This window comes from Alligator mississippiensis, chromosome 2, assembly GCF_030867095.1.
Source record: "Alligator mississippiensis isolate rAllMis1 chromosome 2, rAllMis1, whole genome shotgun sequence".
In the NCBI taxonomy this organism is placed as follows: Eukaryota; Metazoa; Chordata; order Crocodylia; family Alligatoridae; genus Alligator; species Alligator mississippiensis.
Window position 1 is genome coordinate 125636048 of NC_081825.1, and position 24218 is coordinate 125660265.

Below are 24218 nucleotides of genomic sequence, written 5' to 3' on the forward strand. Positions count from 1 at the left end.
AAAGTAAGGATTATTTTTATTTAAGGATTATTATTTGTAAAAATTAAGGATGGAGAAGACTTTGCTTCATTTGTTACCTCATCCCTCTAATCAATGCACAGCTATACCCAGTTCATGTTAACCACCATAGATATAATAATTTTGCAACTGATAGCCAATTTACACACACAGTGAATTTTAAAAATACACTGAACCAAATAAAGGCCCTTTGAAAATTATGCCTTCAAATTTTAATTTAAGATGAGACAAGACGGTTTTTCTACTGTTCATTTGTGCTTAGGTATAAAAACCAATGCGCTACATAAAATCACCCACTATGTGGAGACTCGGGTAATATTCCAAACGCAATGGGGTGGGGTGAGGCTATCTTACCTTCACCCTAATTTTCTTGCTTTGGCTGGATAATGATACATCCTATTAGTTGTTCAAAACACAAGCTTCTCCCTGTGATAGAACCGCACCTATCATATGCTACCCATTACTTAGGAGCCTTTCTTTTCCAGTCCAAAACCCTGCTAAAGATCTGTATGTTTAGGTCTCTGTTGTGGTTGCTATATTTTATCAGTGTGTCTTTATAATATTGTGTTTTGCTGGAACACAATGTTATAAATCCTATTCGAGGTTAAAACTGGAAACTGAAAAATGAATTGATGATACACTGCTTATTTTGTTTCTGAACTAGATTCTTCTTAGAGTAAACCCTCCCCACAATGAGAGAAAATTAGACTTAATAAGAGTATGTAAAACTGTAGCTGTCTCTCTATTATTCTACAACCCTTCCTGTCAACAGAAAAGAGCAATTAGCTTTTTTACTCTTTAAACTATTAATTAAGACCAAATGACTTCAAATGTCAGGAATCAACTGTTGGATGCAGGGACCTGTAAAGAATCAACCACCCACTAGAGACAGGCTGGCTGTAAAGCAAGAGCATCTTGGAAACTGGGTGTGGCCATACAGTTTTTACATTTTTACTTAACCGGTTTTCATGAGCACCATCAAATTACTATAGGTTTCTACAAAAAGCTCAATGGTATTTTTATTAATTGTACACCTTTTCAGCCATTTGCTTAACCCAGCATACGAGGTACAGAACTTGCTGGACAAACCGAACGGAAGGCAGATAAATCCAAATTTATACTCTTTAAAAAAAAAGAGACAAAAGAACATCAACATCCAGGTTTAACATTTCTTCTGTCACAGAAAGCTGCTCTCTTGCTTAACAGGAACACACTGACACCAGTGCTGAAAGGCATTTGCTGCCTAACGAAGCCAAGACTAATACAACAAAACAGGTGTCTGTTTGCCAAAGAAACCCATCAAATCACTCTTCAGCTTGGTTAACACAACCTTACTAGTTCACCTGGCAAGATACACAGAAGCCCTAGGATTTTTCTCTCTCACCACGTTAGCTATGGTGCCATCCACCAGCAGCAGGAACAAAATCCCTCTATGGCTTCCCATATGCCACACACCTCGGCTTTGTAGGCAGCACAGTATCTCAGTCAGCTCACCCATTGCTGGCTCGTTTTTTCCCACATTAAAAAAAATGCTATGCCTGCTTTTCCCTTATACATCGCATAAGCACCGTATCTCAACACCTCAGCAAAAGGAGTTCACTGCTTCAGCATCCCTTGTCTCTAAACCACTCCTATAGACTCACTGGGTTACTCGCACATCATTTTTGCTCTCCCCATTCAACATTACCTTCTTGGGTCTTTTCCTTCTCTGATTACTGCCGTTGTATTTCTCACCACCATCACTTTTCTGAGCTGCATCTTCGTTCATCATATTGAACAGTTTTGAAAGCAAACTGCTCTGCCATTAAACCCTCCTGACTGTACAGACTATTAGTGGGTATGTCACTTGCTAGCGAGAAGGAGGGGTGTGTGTTGGTGGGGGAGGGAAAAGGGCACACTGGGAGGGTTAGCATGATGATGTTGCCATGGCAGCAGCTGCCACAACTGTTTATCTGACTGCATTGTTAAATCTGATTCAGCCAATTACCACCAGAGTCTGGTTGCTTTACAGTGAAGAAAGCCTTGGACTGAGACTGCCAGGGTCTCAGAGTTTGGGGACTTGCGTGGTGACTAGCTGGTGCTTGATACAGTCTCCTTTTTTAGGAAATGTAGGAAACAGCCTGCATAAGGTCCTCTGTATATGACTGCACTTCAACAGAGCAGAACTGACACAATGCAAACCAATCACTGTAGCAACATGTCACTGCTTCAAAGCCAAGGAGATGCATTACACTGCATGCAACGAAAGGATGCAGTTGTAACTGAGAGCACAATTTTGCCATGCTACTAGAAACCCAAACACATTTCTTCAGGGAGTTGCATAGCATGGTTACTGACAGCAACATTTAACACGCTAAGACTAGACTGAGAAGTTCTGTTCTCCATTGGAAGAGGAATCCACAAAGATAGTAGTCATATTTTAAAAAGTAATTTCATACTATCCAGTTCTCTTCTTGGTAAACTCAAAAAGAATGTTAGAAGCTCTTTACTGGCCATTGAGCCTAGATTTGTAATGTCATTTTTAGTCTAAACGAAGAAACTAAATTATATTTATGGGTGAATAGATCTTTTCTTGAACCCAACAGGCAAAGCTCCCACTCTTGGGTGCTATTGTGTTTATTACAGTCCACTAGCATTCTATCCCACATCTTTATTTGTGTGAAAAGAAATTTGATTTTGAATACAATAGCAATATAGATTTCCCATTGTGCTACGTGCTGTACAAATACATGTGGTGTCTCGAGACATGCATATTCATGTGACAATCAAACAGGAAAGTGGCCTAACAAGGGGTGGGAAACCATAGCACCAGCCCCCATCACCCACTTAAAGGGGGTATGAGAACAGCAGCCGTTGCTAGTCCAGCCACTGCCATTGCTGCAGACAGCCCAATCACTACTGTCACTGCCTCCCAGGGTGCAGGCTCTGGTAGTTATGCCTCTGAGTCACAACTATATTGTCAAAAGACTAAGATGATGATTACCAGTGTAATTAGCAAAATAAAAAATAAACAATGCTAAAATGGTTTGCACAGGACTAGCAGATGTTTCTAGACTAAGCCACTTCTACTGTGTTTTGAAAAGACAATATAGAAACATTCTGATGTAAATGTGTGTAGGGACAGCAATGTGCTTTCATCTCGTCCAGTGAATAAGCCAACAAAAATACTGCTCCACTTACTACTGAACAAAGAAACAGAAAAACTTGCCCTCCTTCCTAAACAGTAGTTAGGGTTAGGGAAACAAAAGGGAAAGAGTCACTTTAACCGTTTACTCAGTGAAAGAGGAGGAGGAGGTTTGAGAACAGGGAAAGGAACCAATGAGGCATGAATGTGCTGTCCCACAATTAAATCTGCTGTTAACACAATGAGCATCTGCAGCATAACAATATGTTCAAAATGCAAGTCTACCACTATTTTTGCTTGGTCTACTTGTAAGTTGTTTTGTTGTTGTTGTTGTTGTTGTTATATGTTTTTTCTTTAGTAGAATTAGGAATCCCCCTATATAATTAAGAGAGGGATAACTCTTGAATGAGACAGATGCTACATTACTTTGCATCTGTTATGCCATAATTACAACCACAATTTGTTGCGGTACGTGTTTGGGAAAAACATGGAGTAGTCACTTGTTATCAGTGTCAAACATTCATGGAAATCATTTGTGAAACTAAGTCATGCACATGCTTCTCTTTCATCCACAGACTAACACTGTATGAGATTGTAATTTATGAAAAGATATAAATTTCCTCTCCATGTTCAATGTTGAGCTGTTTTCCCTTTCAGCCCTTTTTTTTTGCAAGACAAACTTTTTTAAATGGTCTGGTGGGTTTATGTTCCTCCTGAAAACTGTCTTCTTGGGTAACATGTACCTTGGGATGATATAGAGTTTGCTTTATTCCAATATGAATTTCTCCTGCCAAATTCTCCTAGACTAGATATGCGTAAGCCATATTTTTTTATGCAAAACATGAAGACAGACAGAAATACTGCATCTAAAGATCACAGCAACCCCATGACTGAAGAATGATTGATTAAAAGGCAGGAACAAAGTTTAACTCAGAAACCCAGGATCATCTTTATCTCAGACTCAAAGGCTTACCTCCATAGAAGATGGCACTGCTATCACAAATTTTATTCTACGTCGACTGTGATCTCTGAGCCAGAAAAAAAAGGAAAGTTGGCTTATAGAAGAGTTCTGTGAGAAGCAGGCTTTCCCAAGAGATGTGTGTGGTATAAAGCTGACGCCAGGTGAAAAAGAATAAACAAGGTGAGTGAAATGCAAGTGTCATTGCAGTATACCCAAGGATCCGTCGGGGCTGTTAAGACGCAGCAGATTTGAGATCTTTGACTAGGTCAGTTTTATGGGGTTCTTGCACCTCCACCCTCAGGTGAGTTTTTGAGAGGATAAATTATACAGGGGAAGAAATGGCTCTTAGCAAATAAAACTGCAAACTAAATAGATCACTAGGTCTTGGGAGTAGGCGGTGTGCAAAGAAACTGTGCATGTCTGGTCTAATGCTTTTCCTGTCTCATCTGCGGATGACAGCAGCAGTGCAAAACCACTCTATGGGAAATAAGAAGCATTCTGTGACCATGCCCCAAAAAGAATATACTAAAAAATAAAGTTGTGACAACCATATCAAATATTTATTAATGGGAAACACTATAAAAGCAGGGACTCAATAAACAAACTCATTGAAGGATGACATTCTCATTAACCTTAACTGCTGTTAGCCTGTCTCCCCAAACTGTGCATTCATCTTTGGCAAAGGGATCCTAAATGCAATCATAGAGAAAAGATGCTCTCACTGTGTGACATTTTCAAATTTATAATATCCTATAATCCTAAAAATACAGCATGAAAATTGATAAACGGGGATGCAGACGTCTAGCTTCAGAACGTACTTGCAAACTAATCATGCTTAACTCCTACCACCACTCAGCTCCCCCTAAGTGAAAGAGAAATGTATTGAAAGCCTCAATTATCCTTTAGTATTCTTCAAAAGGCTGGCCTGTGGAGTATACTCCTAGTTAACGGATGTGCAACTGCCCCAGACGAGAGATATTTGCTATTTCCAAATTTGTGTGTCATGGATTGCAGTCTACTTCACAAAGCACAATGAATTAGCTGACAAAATTCTGTAAAAGCTGCCAGTCCTTGAACATAGAGATGTCCTGGGAATTACATAGTAAAGGGATTGAGCTGTTAAGTCGCTAACAGCACAATGCTGCAATCATATACATGATGAACTCTTATCAGCTTACAAAAAAGGCTGTCTGCCCACGAAACACCTGCAGGATCAGTGGTTGGTAGCTGAACAGCATACACCCCTGAATAAGAGATGATACACTTAGACTGAGTAGTAAGCACGCAGATGTCCCTGCTGGGCAGCTCATGTAACTAAGCCTACAAATAGTATTTAATTTGATTTGATATGGATCGAAACCAGACTTTCCCCAGACAACTTAGAGGCACCAAGCAAACCCAAGTCCAGATGAAGTTAATCAGGGCTGCAGATATTCTATACCTTTGGAGGCAAAAAAAAATCAGCTATCTGATATTAGGTGCCTATATCTGAAATTAGGAACCCAAATTTAAGCACCCACATTTGAAAATTCAGTCCACCAATTTTAGCAAAGAAGAGTGGCTTTTCTCTCCCTTCTCAAGCTTCTGTTATCAAACTACAGGCAGAGGAAGCAGAGACTGACCAGTGATAAAAAATAGAAGGTAAAAGGAGGAGGTACTGGGTGGCTTAGGAGTTGGTATAGGGATATACATTAAGCCCTGGTAAATTCACCTCTCCAAGGAAAATGCAAATCAGGTGAATTATACACTGGATTATCCCATAGTGATCAATTATCTGGAACTGAAAATGGAAGGAGTAGGGAAAGATAGACTGGAATCCGAACTATGTCAAATTATACCATAGGAGAGGCAAGAATTTCTTTGGGTGATACCTTTTATTGTACTAACATCACTCTAACACTACCAAATTAAACCGTTAGTAATTGTCCCACAGGCGAATTAGCAAGTGTTCATTGTATAACCTTTCAAATGTGGATCACACAGGCAAGTCAACAACATGTCATGAGCTTTTGCGAGCCTTTATAAATGAATCCACTTAGCATAGCTTTTCACGGACAGCTGGCTTCTGAGAACCATCTACTGGGACTCATCCAAAATACATGTCAGTGGTGGAATGACACATGCTTCAACCAGTGATGAGGTTTCTGAGGCACACAAAATACAGTCATTTAGGTGATTCTACCAATAAAGCAAAAACATGGAGACAAGATGTCAAACTGAAATCAATGGAACTTCACTGCTTTACACCAGCTGTGTCCAATATATTCTATGATAGAAATACCAACTTGCAGTATGACTTGAGTCTCTTGTGAAATAAAATGGCAAGCGTTAGCTCTGCAGGTTGCATTAACTAACAGTGAATTTCCCTTTGGATTTTGAAGCTCCATATCCCTAATATTAGATCACATTCTTTTCCATCAATCCAACCAAAATTTGGGAGCAAACAATCTGTTTAAACTTGTCTAAAATTATTGAAGAATTTGCCACACATGAAAAATTTATGCAAATAATAAAAACAGTTGAAACAGCATTTTGACAGCACAAGGGTGAGAGACACAATGCTTCTCAGGAAGTTCTTTTTATGTGCTGCTCCATTCACTTTCTAAAGAATCTTTTCTTTCACATTAATCTCCTTTAGCATACAGCTGACAACCTTATCCGTGACAATCTGTTAGGCAAAGTTCTAGGTCAACCATACTTGAGAGGAGAAAGTTGGTAGGGTGTCTTTGAATCAGGATTTAGAAATGGAGCAGCACTGTTCTCCTCCAATACCTTAACATACTGTGTCACACTCTTCTTTTACATTAGATAATAAGCTGCTCTCCACAGATGCTAAAAGCAGCACCAGCAGATGCCTTTATGCTTTTTTAAAAAAGAATGTAGAACAGAAAATTCCTTATTGGTCTTTCATTTGCCATCGTATCCCCTTGCAATATGGGCATTTATACACAGGCTCTGGGAGGGTGTGTGGCTTTAATCAGAGTGGCTGGAGAACTGCTCTGATTAAAGCCCCTGGAGCATCACATGTACCTTACTTTTGGGAAGATAGAAGGAAGGAAAAAAAGTATTTTTTCCATAGGGACAGTGCCTAATCTTCAGCTCACTCACCCCTCACTTCCTTGATCAGAGAGGGGGGGAGGGAAGAAAATCAGTTTTAACCCTTTCACAGCTAAACTGTTAGCAGTTCTTGAATGCTCAGCCGAAAGCTAAAACCATAGCTGCTGAAGACTGGAGGAGTGCAATGGTGTGGATGCAGCCCGCCTCCTGCCACTATCCCTGGTTGATTCAGGTGTAGGGACAGCCCCAGAGCTGCACGGTGCTGTGGAAAATGCCAGGCTCAGCAGTGCAGGTGGTACACTGGTTCCTTCCTCCAGCACCAGCTCCCTACCCACCCTAGCAAGTATCTCGCACCAGTCGGGACAAGGAGGAGCCTGTCTGCCCCAGAAATGTTTCACACTTATTTCTGCTTCCTGCTGGATTCCCCCTCACCCCTCCATGCAGCTGCTGAAGGGAAGTGAAGGAAAACCATCCTATAGCATCTCTGTGCATTTATTCTGAGCAGAAAAATAAGTTTCGCTGCTTAAGACATGTACTCCAATTTTGGAAAGCTGGTTTTTGGGGAATAGGTGAGTATACTATGCAAGTACATACAGTACTTAAACTACAGGTCTGAATGCTTTTAACTTGGCCTTACCTGATCTACCACCCAGATGTGAATTTCACTGTAAACTCTTCAAGGGACTGCCTTTCTATTTTGTGTTCAGACAGAACCTAGCTCATTTGGATGCTCATCTATAACCCAGGGCCTAGTTATTATCAAGACAACAACAACAGGAACAACAGTAATAATCCTTCATCCCACATCCATCTTCATTCCAGTCAATAGCAACAAAGCATTGGATTCAATAGGATTCCATATACATTCCCTATACATTCAGTCATTACAGAGAATGAGAGTCAAAAGGAAAACACTATTTAAAAGGTATTACATTTTACATCTCACACATGCTGCTTATTTCTCATTCCACTGTAACATTATTTGTACCTGTTATGAAGAAACTCTCTCACGCTGAACCTATCAGCCTGGCATCAATATTCCATGGAATACAAAGCATGTGATTCATAGCTGTTTTAAGCATAAAAATGAATTTAACTATTGCTAACACTAAAACACTTTTGTGTTTGACTTCAATAAATGCAAATGTATTGTTTTTCAGAAGATTAATATATGTATTTTAATAACTTCTGTGCTTAGTATTGCAAAAACATGACACATTACCATATTCATTAATTGTTCTGTACTTATTAAATAGTCTGGTTGGGATGATCAACTGCAATTTTCCTTGGCTCTCCTTTAACAAGGGGTTTCTACTGTTCACTTTGACCTAAACCCTGAGGTTGCATCTGTCCCACTATGATAAGGAGAGAACAATAGTACAAATCACAGAGTGGCGGGGGTGGGACCCAGCTACAATTTATCACTAAAACTATCAAATCAAACCAAAATGGGGAAAAAAACCCAGGAATGAGATGGTATTTTTCATTATATTTTCAAAATGGAATAAATGGCTTGTTAAATTATTGCAATTCCTTAAGGAGGAAGCTTGAAGTTAAACTACAGACACAGAAACCAGGCTACTTCTGCATGCTGTTACAGAACTATGTCCTCAGCAACAATCATTCTCTCCACAATGGGTGCATCTATACATACAATTAACATGACACAGTAAACTCTGGAGTCATCTGAGCCAGAGGAAACTGCTCCCAGGCACAGCACCTATACATGTGCCTGAGACAGCAGTAATTTGCCATGGTGGAGCAACCCCAGGCTGGAAGTGGGCCTAAGAGGTCAGCCCTGGGCTCTGAGTGGCAGTGTTGGGCAGTGGAGAGTTTGGCTGGGGCACAAGGGTGCTAAAGTGCAAAGCCATGTGGCTAGGCCCACACACTTTAGCACCAGCCCCTGCCACCATCTACACGTGCATTTCAGTGTAGTTACTTACTCCGCCATCTTTGATAGTACTATCTTACGGTGGGGTTGATTAGTTTACTGAGCCCTAATACTGGCACATGTGTAGCTGGTGATGCTTTACTGTGCAGCTAATTAGTCTACTGTGCAGTAAAGGGCATGTATAGATGCACCCATAAGTACGCAACAAATGGGGCCAATAGCTGGGGCATGAAAGGATAGGCAGAAAGGGAGCCCAAGTGAATGATTCTAAGCCCAGTAAATAAATCATTATAATTTCTTAATTCTTTTAAAACTTAGCAATAGCAACAATTTTATTCCCACAACTGGCCAGTGAACTCCTGGTTCTTTTGAAGTCAGTAGTTCTGTGGTTGACTTTAAATGGGACCAAAGTTTTATCTTCTGCCCACACACCAGTGACTCCCAATAATATGAATACAGACAGCATCTATACATCAAAGGGTCAAATGATGCTCCTAATATGGGGAACTTCTACGGAACAAAAATTAATAGTATATTTATGAAAATCATGTACAAACTGATCTCCTCATTCACTTTTGTACTGCTACCCTCTTGGTCTGAAGTGGTTACTTCCTTTTCAGACAGAGTATTCCCTTGGTGGACTGACAAGGAATGAAATGGCCAGGGGCTAGGTTACATAGATATATTGGAAATGGAAGGAATTGACTACTGAGAACTGTCAACATGTAAATAAAGCTACCTTGGAGATCTACCAGGAGACCAGTATATCTCCAAGTTAAAAGAAATTTAAATGATTGCTGGACAAAGGACTTTTTTTGGACATGAACAGTACAATTACTTAGTTTGACTACAGCTTCCACCCCTTCCTAGAGGGGAGCAGGGAGAAGCAGTGCACATAGAGGAGAAAGGTATGGCTGGAACATGAGATAAAAGAATAAGAAAGAACAAGTTGTTAGGAGACACGTAGGATAATCCTGTTCTTCCAAGAAATAGGACTCTAGTTTAGGATGGTGTGGAAAAACTGGGGAGGTTGACTTCAGGCAGACAGTCTGTTTCTCAATCCAAGACAAAGTGAGGTCTTCCTTAATAAGCCAAAATAACTTAGCAAAGTTACACAAGTGACAAATTTAGGCTTTGCTTTACCATTAACCTAAAATCTCATTTTGAAAAGGTTGTCCTGTACTGCTGCAAATGTTTGCCAGTTGCACAGCTCCCAAGAGGGTAACCCTCTAAAAGGGTTTCAATCTCATTTGCACCTGCCAAAGAAGCCATGGGCTAACTAGAGATCAAAAAAAACGCAGGCCGAATCGGTTCAGTTTTCACAGGTTATTCTAAACTGCATAGCCTGAACCAATTAGCAAATGAACAGACATGCACTTTTGATTCCAGAAATGCAGCCTCATGCCTGCAGTAGCCCAGGCCAAAAGCCAGAGGGATGCTACAGTACTCCCCCGGTCAGCTTCAGCAGACAGCCTGGGCCACAGCTAGCCCATCTGTCCACCCTGTGAGGGGGAGGGGTTTGTGGGAGAAGTGCAAAGCACCCTGGGATGCTGGGGGACTCAGTTAACTTGAATCTGGAAGGGATCTGGGACAGAAATTCAATACACCAATTTAACCTAAAAATAGTTAAGTCTGATACTACATCCATCCAGGTTTATCTTAAACTGGTTTTGGCCATTTTGAAAGTGGTTTATGTCCACTAAACTTCTGTTGTATTACAGGTTTGAACCAGTTTCTGATCACTTATACTGGTTTATGTGCAATTTCTCTCTTTAGCCATAATGACCTGATCAGTTGAAGCCAAGCAGTCAGTCTTTGCAAAGTTTTTTCACAGGACTCCTCCTTTAGCAACATGAATGCTCAGGACCTGCCACCAAGGAGTATGTATTCACAAGGGTCAAAAGCATAGCACACTGTGAATGTGACAGCTACTGATCTGGGACTGAAGAACCTAGAATGTTTAAATTATTTTTTGTTATTACTTTTTAAAAATATATATTCTGAAAAATGCCACCAGGGTGAAAACTTAGTAAATGTAATCCTAAAACCATACACTGAATGGCCAATGATATATTAGTCAATATAACTGCACTAGAAAGAAAGAAAATTTTGAAATGGATAGCAGAGGCACATATAAGACAAAAAAATACTTATTAAAAACAATTAAATGCCTTGGATTGTATTACAAAGCCATCACTAGGCACACTCAGGTTCACCATAGGCAAATCATGAGATTTTTCATGTTACTGTCTTCAAAGCTAAGCCAGAAGCACAACTCACAGCAAACCATAAACTAAGTGCCCTTTGCAGTGGATGACAACACCAGACAAAAAAAAAACAATGCAATATTCCAACTACACTCCTCCCCATTCCCAGGCCCCATGCTGAGGGCAGAGAAGACTGTCCGCAAGCGTTACTCTAGCTCAGTGTTGACCAGAAAATCTGGATTACTCTCAGGGGTTTGTTATTTCCACATTTAAGACCCCTTTGCATTGAAGGGGCTCCAACCCAGGGTACACTTGGATCCAAACCATGACAGTGGAACCTATAAATTAAACTTGCAATATTGAATTAAGGGAAATTGTATATAAGTGAATCTACCCTGATAAAAAATAGGCAGTGGTCATAACATTTCTGCAAATAAAGAGAATACTAGCATTGTCTTCAAACATATATAGATCCTAAAATGGTTGAGTGGGATAGGGATTTGGGCATTTATCAAACCTAGTCGGTATTCTCTGGAAAAAAAAAAAACAGCCACTGCTAATTTTTGTTATTAATAGGAGTCAAAAATAGTCAGCAGAGTTACTTTTACTCCTTTCAATTTACAGAGCAAATCTGATTTTGGTGTCAGATCCTTAACTGATGTAAACCAACAGTACTTAATTGAAGTCAACAGAGCTGTACCCTTTTATATAGGCTGAAGTTTTGATCCTGGAAGTTTTGAATACCTGTCCCACTAAACAACTCCTTCCTTCAGTGGAGTTTATTTTATCCTTAACACTTTTTCCCCTAACATCCCTAACATCCTAACCACATTTTTCCATTAAAAATAGTATCAAATTCCACTTAAAAATAAGTTGTACTTGAGTAATGGTAACAGAAATAAGGTTCATTCTAAAGGCAATACCACACAGTGAGCACAGATGTACACATTTCCCAGACAACTAAATGGTGGTGTACTCAACCTGAAAGGTTTGGCATTAGATGATTTCCCTTCCACAACTATACCACATGACTATAATTGACCGACTTGTGCATACAACTCAGAATAATAAATCATAATCTATTTTATAACAATCTTATTTCTCCAACAGGATAAAATTAAAGTTGTCTGGATATACTTTGCACCCTTAAAAAAAGATTTAAAATGTGAATAAATCCATTTTTCTTGCCAATGTATCAGCACCCAAAGCAACGGACAGCAAGGCAAAGTAGACCTGTTTACAACAGTGTTTCCCAAACTTTTCTTCAGCAAGTCCCCACATATGGTCCCATTTCCTTAGCATGGCCCCTCACTCCCAACTCACAGCTCCCCATCCCCTCAACCCCATCCACTGATGTTGCAACTGCATTTGGGGTCACAATCTACAGTTTGGGAACCACTGCTTTACACTTTTATAAATATGAACTGCTCACCCTTTGTTTACTTCTGATAAAAAAAGAATAATTTTACATGATGTTGTCATGTGGCACAGAAATCAATTGTTTCTTTCATCAGCATGCTAGAAAGCTTGTAAATGGTTTCTGTAACAAATTCATCTGGCTGTGTATCTGCTATTGGCAGGAGATCACAGCAAAGACATCAAGCGCTTGGTTCTTGGTGCAAGTTAAGCCTTTAGAATGAACCTTATTTCTGTTACCATTACTCAAATAAAAGAGTGAATGTATTACTTATTAAAGATAAAATAAAGAAAATCACAAAGAGAAAGAGTTGTTCTGAAACTAGTTTGTGATAGTAAGTAGTTGCTTAGTTTCAAATAACAAGACAAGACATCGCGTACAGAGATGAACCCTAACAACTTGCTCTGCTCATGTGAAAACCTGGTTTATGTAGACAGTTAAACTGAGCTTGCAGCACCTTTGTACAGTCTAAAGCAATACTCCTGCCTGAACCTATTTACGTTTAGTGCAGCTACTGAAATCAGTCACCAAGATATTTCTGGAGAGAAATTAATACATTTTAAGGCATATAGTCTCTTCATTAATATGTAATCATGCTATTCTGTATTTGTATTAAATACAGAATAAAAATTTGACAGGCTTTGCAAAGATGCCTTGCAATACCACACAGTGAGCACAGATGTACACATTTCCAAGACAACTAAATGGTGGTGTGCAGGTTGACAGGCTTGCCCATGGTCACAGAATGAGTCATGAGTAGCAGGGGTTGGGAGTAGAAGAATACCACTCTAACCACAACATCTTTTACACTGATCTTTGTTGCAACAATTTTTGCCCTTTAAGGAGGGACAAATATCACCAAGACTAAACAAGAACACATCCATACCAGCATTTCATTTGTGCATTAGTTATTAGCTCTGACTTTTTGTTAGTCATTCATTTAAGGCACATTTTACTTTCATTTTGGAATTACTAAGGATTCATCCATGTATTTCTTTTAGCACCACAGCAAATGCCATTCTATGGAAATGGTAAAGTGTAAAAGGAACCTGTTTCAGTATCAGTGACTACTGGATCCTTGGCAACACTTACAACACAGCTTCATGATTGCCCGACATAGTAGTCCTATATGTTGTGATAATATTATTAATGCCCACTAAAAGGTGTTTACATCTTTCAGGGATTCTGGTGGTACACAAATAGTATGGGCACTAGATCCTTCCTTTAGTAGAGATGGGTGAATTGGAATACCTACACCACCTGATTCACTAAGATCCAATCAAATAACACTGATGTTAAGTAGCTTTAAAATGCAATCAGTTTGCTTTCACAAAGGCCTCAGTCACTTTGCCCAGTTATATTAATGCCTCGTTTGTTATACGCATACCACATCTTGTTTCATTCCAACTTCCTGCCAAGTTATTCAGAATGATGTTTGCCTGTGTATATACTGAAGATCTCCAGAAAATGTGTATACAACAGATTCCCACACAACTGAACTGCCAGTCAAAATACAGACAAAAAACATCGAGCATTTTGGATTGCACAATTGTGCAAAGGAAATTCCTTGCAGGGTTTGTAACACACAGTCGTTCAAATAAATTAAAACTTGTGAACTGAATGCACTATTTTCTGCCCAATGGGAGCTGCAAAGCAATCATATAAATCAGGCATCCACCCATATGCTCTTTTTCCATAATATTAGTTGAATTTATGTGACCTCAAATGACACATCTGTTTCAAAGACATTAAACTTTCAGCCCTCACTTTGCAAAGAGACAAAAGAAAGGGCTCTTCACCTTGCGATTATCATTTTGGCCTCGTGCCAAAAGACAATTGCTATAGTAACCAGACACCTGGTGTGGATAGTGTCTGGCTAGGAGCATTCCCTCTGATGCCTTGGATTTTTGTTTTAGGAGATGTTTATGCTTTGCTTCTTTGGGGAAGCAAAGATTAGCAGTAAAATCAGAAATCAGTTTTAATATAAGAGAAAATGAGAGAACATCAGTTGTCAGGATTCCAAAGGTGTAATGTCTTAAAATTGCTGGATATATATATATATATATAATACTTGCAATATGTATATATTGCAAGTATTATAAGAAGTACTTATACTATAACAAAATAAAAATCATTTCTATTAAGTATTGCCTCCTTGCCATGAACTATATGAACCTCACAAAACAAAAATATTATGGTCATGCTAACAGTACCACCTATTAAAAGTTGCCAAACATTTCCCTTAGATGAATCTGCTTTAAGTCACTCAGGAGTTGGCCAAAGTTTAACCACCTGGGTTAAACAAAATTTCACCTGGGTTGAAATTTTTCATCGCAAGTTACAATTTGTTGGAATCATTACCGAATTTCAGCCAAAAAGATTCAACCATTTCTAAGAAAGAGGCTGAGGGAAAATTCTTTTACCAATGTTAAAAAGTTCTAGTCACTATACCTTTGGCTATGTCTTGCAAGCCCAAGCTTTGGAATAGAGTTTTGAAATACGGCAGGAATAAGTAAGCTTGTATGTCATGCACATGTTTTGGCCATCTATATGAACATCTGGCCATACTTGAGGAAGGGATGTAGAAGAAAGATAGAACTGAGATTTGGACAAGACACTCAGGAAGACAGAATGGGACAGGAGCAAGTGGGGATAGGGAATGTAAGTGGCAGCGACTGGAGAAACAGGCAAGAGGGAAATAACTGGAAAGGGGAATGACTGTAAAAAAATGCTAGGGCTGATATGAGAAAGCTGAGGAGCAGAGGCTGGGACTGGCAATGTGAGAAAAATGGGGCAGGAATGAGGAACCTCGGAGGTAAGACATGACAACATACTACCGTTACTACTACCATTAGATCAAATGGCAGAGGTCTGTCTGGTGGGTCTAAATATTTCAGTCATAGTGCCTACCCATCCACAGGGTTAATATAATCCCATTTGATGGAATTTGGAGGGAGGATAGGATTTCATTTTTTATTAATCTAGGAAATTACAAACAAAAACTTAAAAGAACATTATTGAAGTTGCACAGTCAAGCACTCAAAAGTCCAGAAATTCCGTAATTAAGTGTTGTGCACTCTTTACGTTGTACCTGTATGTGCATGCCTGATGTATCCTTTTATTATGTAATACCATACCCTTCTTTTCACATGAAATCCCTACCTCACTTAGCACACAGGATTGAGTGCTATGGGGATCAGAAAGAGGTGTGGGAATGAAGAGGCTGTTGTCTTTTTAGGACTCCCACTTTTTCAGTTGCAGAAGTTGGAAATTGTGTAGTAAAATGAGCCAAGAAAATATAGTAAGATAATACATTTAAGGCAGCTGAATGTCACCCTGAAGAACTGAAAAACATGCTTCTGCCACAGAGTACACAGAAAGGCCCATGTAGAAAGTCATAATTTGGTCTCTGGAACAAAGTTTGAACAGTCTGCAGTAAATGAGGCCTAGAGCAACCCATTCAACAAAATAAGATATTGGCTTTTCTCCCTGAAATAGGAGGATAAAATTACCATTGCTTCCTGGAATTTTACTTTCATTATTAACTTATATACAATAGCCACACAGACCATTACAATAGCACAGGGATAGAACTTGGCTTATTCTACTCCAAAGCACAGGCTCCCTACCATTTTGAATGGAGAGAGAGTGACTATTAACAATATAAGGCACATCACCTAGAGGTTAGCAGCTTCTGATCCCATTCAATAAAGGACAAAGACACAAAAAACACACTGTTGAGTTTGTTTCTATACTTACTTACCAGCCCTGGAGATACTGCACAGATTATATTTAATTATCAATTTATATAATTTTTCAAATGCTTTTCCAGGAGTCATTATTATTATAGATAACATTGACCTGGCAGCTCTTCCTTGGTAAAAGTTAAGCACATTTGTAGAATACTTTGAGGAAAATTACTAGTGTGAAAGCTTCATTTTTAAATATGGAACCAAAGGTACCATTGAGTCATACTTCTCACATGTCTCTCCCACTTACACAATTACACTTTGAAGACTTGCAGTGCTAGAGCAAAAAATGAGGTGCTTTCCTAATCAATGAAAACCATGATGGCACCAAATGCTAACATGTCAAACCGTAAGTGTTCTTCAGAACGCTTTACATTTTGTTAATGTCTCAATAGATTACAATATCCACATTCTTATCTTCACTGTTATTCTGTTTTCAGCCTCTCACTAGTTTGATCTTTTGACCAGTTTCTGACCTTTCAGAATAGACACAGTTCTTCCAAATTGCAAGGGGAGTTGAAAATGCATATCCAAAAGAAACTGCCTCACATTTATGCAAACACATTACTCCTACCCTGTGTTGAGGAGCTTGAAGTAGGTCATCCTGATGCTATATTCCTGTAGAGTAATGACTTTAGACAGCATGCTCTTCTTTACAATTGTATGATAATAAAAGTGAATTAAATACAGATTTCAAAAAAATAGAAAGCTGAAAATAAAGCATTTGCAGCCTTCACCTTGGGCATCGCACCTATTAAAAACTGCAACGCGTTTCTTACTAAGAACTGTTTTCACAATCTATACAGGTTGATCAGGCAGGGAAAAGGGATCGGAGTGACATCCGGGGAGGGCATGAGGCTAATTTGTGGCACACCTATCAAAAAGGTGGGTCCCCACAGCCTTAGGGCACTCACATATATGAATTTCTGAATACAAATTGGTCAGGTTTTATGCGCATTGTTAACTGCACTGTTAAATATAAGATTAGGAACCTGGCCGAGCCTAAACCCTCTTCATGCTGCTCCAGGAAAAGGTTGTCTTAACAAGTAGACTGAAGCCAGAACACATTATGTTCCAGTTTTCCTAGTCAGTATAACATCCTTATAGGTCTCAGAGGCTGCTCAAAACCATGCTAGTGAATAACATGGAAGAAAGTTGATCTAGTATCCCACAATGTTGATCTAGTATCCTATGATGTCCTTGATCTAGTACCCCGCAGTGTCCTCACAAGAAAATTGGAGGATTGTGGGCTTAACTCCAAGACAGTCAGGTGGGTGAGAAACTGGCAGCAGGATAAGACACAGAGTGTTGTAGTGAACAGATGCATCTCATCCTGGCAACAAGTGGGAAGCGGTGTCCCACAGGGGTCGGTGCTTGGTCCAGTACTTTTCAACATCTTTATTAACAATTTGGATGTGGGGGTAAAGAGCTCAATAGCCAAGTTCGCAGACAGCACCAAGTAATGGGGAAGCATGGTCATGCTTGAAGATAGGGTACAGATACAGGCAGACCTAGACAGGCTAGCAAGTTGGGTGAATCGGAATCTGATGAAGTTCAATGTCGAGAAATGTAAAGTGCTCCACCTCGGGACAAGCAACCCCCAACACACTTACAGGCTTGGCAGCATTGAACTGACTAGCACCATGAATGAAAGAAACCTGGGGGTAATAATAGACCACAGTATGAATATGAGCCGACAGTGTGATGCTGTAGCCAGTAGGGCAAACAATACTCTGGCACACATCAATCGATGCATCTCCAGCAAAACCAAGGAAGTTAGGTGATTCTTCCATTCTACTCAGCACTGGTGAGACCGTAGCTGGAGTAGTGTGTCCAATTCTGGGCACCACAGTTTAACAAGGACATGGACAAGCTTGAGAGAGTCTAAAGAAGAGTCACCCATATGATCAGAATCTTACACAGCAAGCCATACAAGGAAAGGCTGAAGGATCTGGGACTCATCAGCCTGAAGAAAAGAAGGCTGAGAGGGGACCTGGTAGCAGCTTACTGCTACACTAGGGGAGTACATCAAGGGCTCGGTTAACAACTGTTCACCAGGGCACCCAAGGAGAAAGCTAGGAGTAATGGCCACAAAGTCCTGGAAAACCGATTCAGGCTCAACATTAGGAAAAACTTATTCACAGTCAGGATGTCCAGACTGTGGAATAAGCTCCCTCCAGAAGTGGTGCAATCACCTACCTTGGAAATCTTCAAGAGGAGACTAGACAGCCACCTTGCTGAGGTCACCTGACCCCAGTTATCTTTCCTGCTTGGTGCAGGGGGGCTGGACCCAATAATCTTCCAAGGTCCCTTTGGGCCTTACAATCTATGAATCTATGCAGCTATGAAAAGTAAGCTTAAGCTGGCTCCTTTACATCTCCATCCTCAGCTAAGTCTAGTGTTTACTTAGGCTCCAGTTCAATGATCCATTTAATCAGGTACTTAAGTACATTGCTGAATATGGATGTTCTTAAATACATGCTGACATGGGGGCTTAATGTCCATTACCGTATTTACTCAAATACAAGACAAGGTTTTTGTGAGGGCCGGGGGCAAGCCGGGCCCGTCTTTGCGCACGTGGGCTGTGGCCAGCAGCCCGGGCACGCGGGGCTGGAGGAGACCGGGGGCGAGCTAGAATTAGTCACGGAGGCGTAATGGTTGATTTAAAGATTATTTACTTACACCCAAGATGGTCGCAGTGTAGGCTGGACAGTTTCCAGGTGCAGCTCTGCTTAAATCCTCGTTGGAGGACTACAACAAATTCGTTCTAGCCCCGGAGTTGTTAAAGCTCCTTGGGTTTGGTAGTTTCTCTCCCACGGAGTTGCCGAAGCTCCGTGGGTTTGGTTCGGTTCTCTTGCCCCGGAGTTGTTAAAGCTCCGCGGGTTCGTATCTTAATATGCAGGAAGGGATACGTCTAGGAATTTATCGGCGACAGGGAGAGGCTAGAGGCTGTTCAGGCCTCTGTTGCCTTTTAAGAAATGTGTTGGGTCCGTAAGGATCCATAGCACTTAGAGATCTTCATGCTCTCCCTCTCGAACTCCAATTGCTCTCTCTCCAACTTGGGCGGAAACCACCCAAGCCCTTTATACGGCTAGCAAGCCGATTGCTAGCCGCCACGTGTGCATGTATTAGAATCGGCCAATAATGTGGCACGAATCTTCATACAAATGGTGGGAACTCCTTGCACCGTGCATTTCTTAGATGCAAAAGAAATGCACCATGCAAAGAAAGCTTCAAATTGGCAGGAATACTCCATTGCACCGGGGTTCTCTTCTGCAGCAGAAAACTCCACCGTGCAAGGAAGCTGCAATTTAGCAGGAAAAATTATTTAGCAGTGCCGAAGCACACACAAATGAAAAATCACAACTTTGGGTTGTGACAGTTTTGTGCCCCAGATAGCATGGGGAAAAAAGCCACTCATCTGACATTCGCATACAAGGAAACCACATTAAATACATTATCTACCTTTAAACTGCTGCTAAAAGAAGCATGTGCTCAGTAATGGAAGCCAACTATGGAACTGATTAAATGCAGCCAACATTAAGCATGACTATAAATCACATGGCCTATATTGGGCAAATATACTGATGGGCACCTACCACAGGGACAGGTTAGTGCAACCCATCTGAATAAGATATATGGCAGCGCCCATTGAATGAAGTCCCCCTCCACCAATTCTTTGGAAAGTCATGGTGAACCACTACGTTGAATACATGTAGATTTCCCCTTCGCTCCCACAGCTGAACTGCACCTTTCTTTCCCTTTTCCAATGATTCCTGTTTCTTAACCAGCCTTAAATGGTTGGCAAACATCATCAAATGGGGCCCCAAACAGTTCACCCAGAATCCCTCTGTCTCCCATATAGGAAGGCCCAAAAGCCATATTTCATTTCCTGATTTTGATTCTTCCTTTCTGCAGTCTTGTCATTCATGTAATACAGTGAGATCATAACCTTTCTACACAGTGCTGGATATGTAGGATTTGCCTATAGCATGTTATACTTAAAAATTAATAAAAGCAAAATGTAATGGTCTGTCTTAAGAAATAAGTGTAAATAGTTTTTTAAACAACAAAATGCACTTCTCCATAGCTCTATTTCTGAAAGAAATAGAAGTGATACCTTCTCTGTAGTTACTCCTAATCTACAGCCAGATAGTCTCTAAAATACCTTGAAGAGGTAGCACTGTGGATAGAACATGGCAATTAACACTCCTACAGTGCATAACATGGTGAATCATTCTAGCGACAATAAAAAAAGTTCAACAAAAATGTCTCTACAGTACATTTTCCCTCACCTAAGACAGGGCCCCCTTTCACATGCTGGGTAGTGACAGTCCATACACATTTGCTATAAGAATAAGTTTTCTGTTTGTACCTACCCAAAACAGAGATATGAGTGATGCTCTAACAGGTTATGTCCCTTTAGGAGAAAACAGCCAGCCTAGTAGAGAGCCCCACTGCAGAGCATTTAAATGAGAGAGTGTCCGACTTGGAACTTCAAACACCAGGGGAGAGCAGAGGAAGCAGGCAAGCTGTGGACTGAACCACTAGCTGCACAGAGAGGCCAGGCTGCTATGCTAGAGGCAGAACCAAAGGGACTCCCATCCTGGGGTGTGTCCAGATGAGGGCACACATGCAGGGGTGCATGTTTCCTGTGGCACATATGTGTGCCACTGCTTTTTTTTCCCCAGGGCACGCCCTTGCACACATGGTACGGCACGCACCAAATTGACCTGGGTGGGTTAGGGAAGGCTGGGGCCAGCACCTGTAGTCTATTACCTGGGGCCACCTGTGCTGGTCCCAGCAGCCTTACCTGGGAGGCCTCCCAGGGTAATAACAGTGCCAATCCAGGCACTGAGAGCCTGGCCAGCAGCCAGAGCATGATTCTGGCCAGCCAGACTGTGCTTCTGGCAGTGCACACCGATGCCACATGCACCGCACCACTTTTTTTTAGTGGTAGGTTTTGTTTTGTTTTTTAATTGGGCTTTGCGGCACCATAAACCACATGTGTGCGCTCATCTGGATGTGCCTTTAGTGTCTGGGGCAAGAAAGAAGAATTGTTTTGCTTGCTTTGTTTATTTAAAAGACTGAGTTTTATATGGGAGGACTGGCTAAGGAATTCCTCAGGGAACATAACTCACTGTAAAAGCTAGCAGACTAGGCAAACCCACTTATGGAAGCCTTCTAAAATGCCCTTCCCTGCTGCAAAGGAGAAAATCAGTTTGGCTACCAGGGGCATAGCGATGACTTGAACCTTTGTTCTCATAGATGTTACAGCTAGTCCCTATTTGCACTTAAGATACACAGGGGACTTTGACCTAGGGGGTTCATCTACATGCACAGTTAATGCAAAGAAATAAACTCTGGGGCCTACTGCTCTGGAGTTTATTGCTTCTGGGCACACCGTTTGAATGTGCACCTGGGACCGCAGCATGTTGAGCCAGGCTGAGGCTGCCACAGCTGGCAGAGGGCCCCAGGGGTCAGCATGCCAGCCCAGGGCTGCTCCTTCACCACCCCCCTCCTGGCTTAAAGTGCTGTAGAGGGGCCAGCAGGGGCATGAGAGTACTCCTGCTCCTGTGCAGGGCTAGCCAGAAGGCAGCCCCTGCACTGAATAACCCTCATGCCCCAGCCAGCCAGGGCAGCATCTACATGCAAAACTCTACAGCAGGATGGCACTTGTATTTACAAGTATTTACAAGTATTATCTTCTTGTGTAGTTTAGTTTACTCCAGTCTAATAGGAGCACATGCACAGATGTTCGACGTTTACTGTGGAACTAGTCAGTCAGCTCCACAGTAAACGTCTCATGTAGACGTGCCCAGGGAGAAAGACAAAAGTCCGACTTTCTCAGTCAGTCAAATGTACCTCTAGTTTCTGCAAAGCCAAAGCAAGCATCAATAGCTAATGGTCTTCCACTTGCTCACATAAAAGCTATAAGATAATGACATTTTCTTATGACAAAGGGAACACTTGGAAAAAAAATAAGTAGTTCTGCTAACTGAGCAAAATGCTGCATTCCCTGGTCAACATGGGAACATTTTCCTTTGGTTCAAGTAGGTAAATTCTCAAAACCACGTAGAGTGTAGATATTGCTCTATTTTAATACATACTGGTACAGAGCAACATTCAGGCTATGATGATCTCTTGAATGCCTACTCTCTGTGTACTTTTATGTTCCCCCATCACCACTGCCTATGTACCAGAACACTAGTGTAAAAATAACATTTTTACAGAAAAAAGCCTTCAAGAAAGAGTAAGCTGAACTAATTTAGTTACATTAAAAGTAGTCACAATACCTATTTTGCCACTGGCGTATACCTTACTGTAACTGGATGCATGGCTCATGGGCAGGAGCCCAACACTGGGGGGGAGGGAAGAGGATAATGAGTAATAGCCTGCCTCCTCAGGGGCTTGGGACCAGTTGACAGGGATGACTGCCTGGCCCCAGGGGAAGTTAAAAGCTCCCAGGAAGAAGAGCTGGGGGAACAGAGGGAAGGCTGCAGGGCTGAGGAGGCAGCACTGAGCCAGGGTTGCCCTCTTCAGGTTCAAGGAAGAACCACAGGTTTGGTTTTGTGTATATTTATTTTATTATTGATATCGTTTCCCGTGGAGACAAGTTTTTCCTGGGGAAAACAAAAGCTGAATGATAACAACCTGCTACAATTACCATAAAAATTGTTATAGATCACCACAGCCACTAGGCTTTGTTGATAAGGGTTGTGTGGTAACTGATATTTTGGTCTGCAATCCAATGAACCTTTGCCTCAAATCAGAAAGAAAACTGATATGGTTCCTTGACTCCTAGCCATCAAGCTATAGGATATCAGCATGTATGATACCTATAACTCAACAGCTATGATTCACTCCATCCCTACCTCTTGGAGCTGTTTTACTTTCTATACATTCTCCAATAGTAATTGAGAAAGAAAGCAAAACGAGGAAATTGACATTCTATCCAAGCAGTTAGGCTACTTGTCTAGGAGGTAGGATACCCAGGATCCAGTTCCTACTCTAGTAAAAATTATTAATCCAAAGTGAAGCCATATTAAGAGGAGGGATTGATAATATTCCACCCATTCCCTATGCCCTGATGGTAGAAGCATCATCCTAAGAGGTGGGAAGCAAATCCCTCAAGCAGAAGAGAGAAATGAACCTGGGTTTTTTACATTCTGGGAGAAACTAGCACTAGTATAGTGGATAAAAACTTCCTCCCTACAACTCTTCCCTCTCCAGTACCACAAATCCAATCTCCATTTTTTTAACCCACTTGAGTTATTGGGTGAATTTGACCAAATAGTTTTGGGATAATGAAAACTGCAGTTTTTTTGGAAAATTTGCTATTTGCAAAATAGTTTTCCCAGCTGTACTACTGAACAAAAAATTCCAATCTATATGCAAGTATTAACTAAAGACTTATGGAATTCTGGTATGTTAAATCAGGGGTAGGCAACGTGTTTTGGCTGCAGTGCCAAAAAAACCACAATGCCTACCTTGGAAGGTGCCAGAGTGCCAGCATGCCAGAAAAATAAAATGGGAGCAAGTGGTACACAGCAGGATGCCCTGCTTGTGCCCCTTGCCCCCCACCCAAAGCCCCTGCCCCCCAGCCCTGCTGCCCCTGCCCCCCATCCAAAGCCCCTGTCCCCCAGCCCTGCTGCCTCTGCCCCCCACCCAAAGCCCCTGCCTCCCAGGCTGGGCTCTGTGGCTGTCTGCAGCTGCCCCGGCTCTGGGTAGCTGCTGGAGCCCAGGCTGCTCCCAGCAGGGCTTGCAGTGTCCCAGGTGCCTGCTGGGAGCAGC

At 41.2% G+C, this 24218-nt stretch overlaps 1 protein-coding gene across 27 annotated transcripts in view; it reads right to left on the bottom strand.

Moving 5' to 3' along the window:
* Window positions 1-24218, bottom strand: part of ANK2 (ankyrin 2) — a 699650-nt gene that overhangs the window by 416314 nt on the left and 259118 nt on the right. For 9 of the 27 annotated variants that reach the window (XM_059722122.1, XM_059722105.1, XM_019495207.2 and 6 more), the window contains exon 1: window positions 1706-1842. The exons of 3 other annotated variants lie outside the window; for them this stretch is intronic. In XM_059722122.1, coding sequence (XP_059578105.1) covers window positions 1706-1789 — 84 coding nt within the window. In that variant the 5' untranslated portion in view covers window positions 1790-1842. Of the gene's footprint in view, window positions 1-1705; window positions 1845-24218 lie in introns of those variants that run through there. 15 more of the 27 variants (XM_059722123.1, XM_059722113.1, XM_059722114.1 and 12 more) reach the window with 5 other exon arrangements.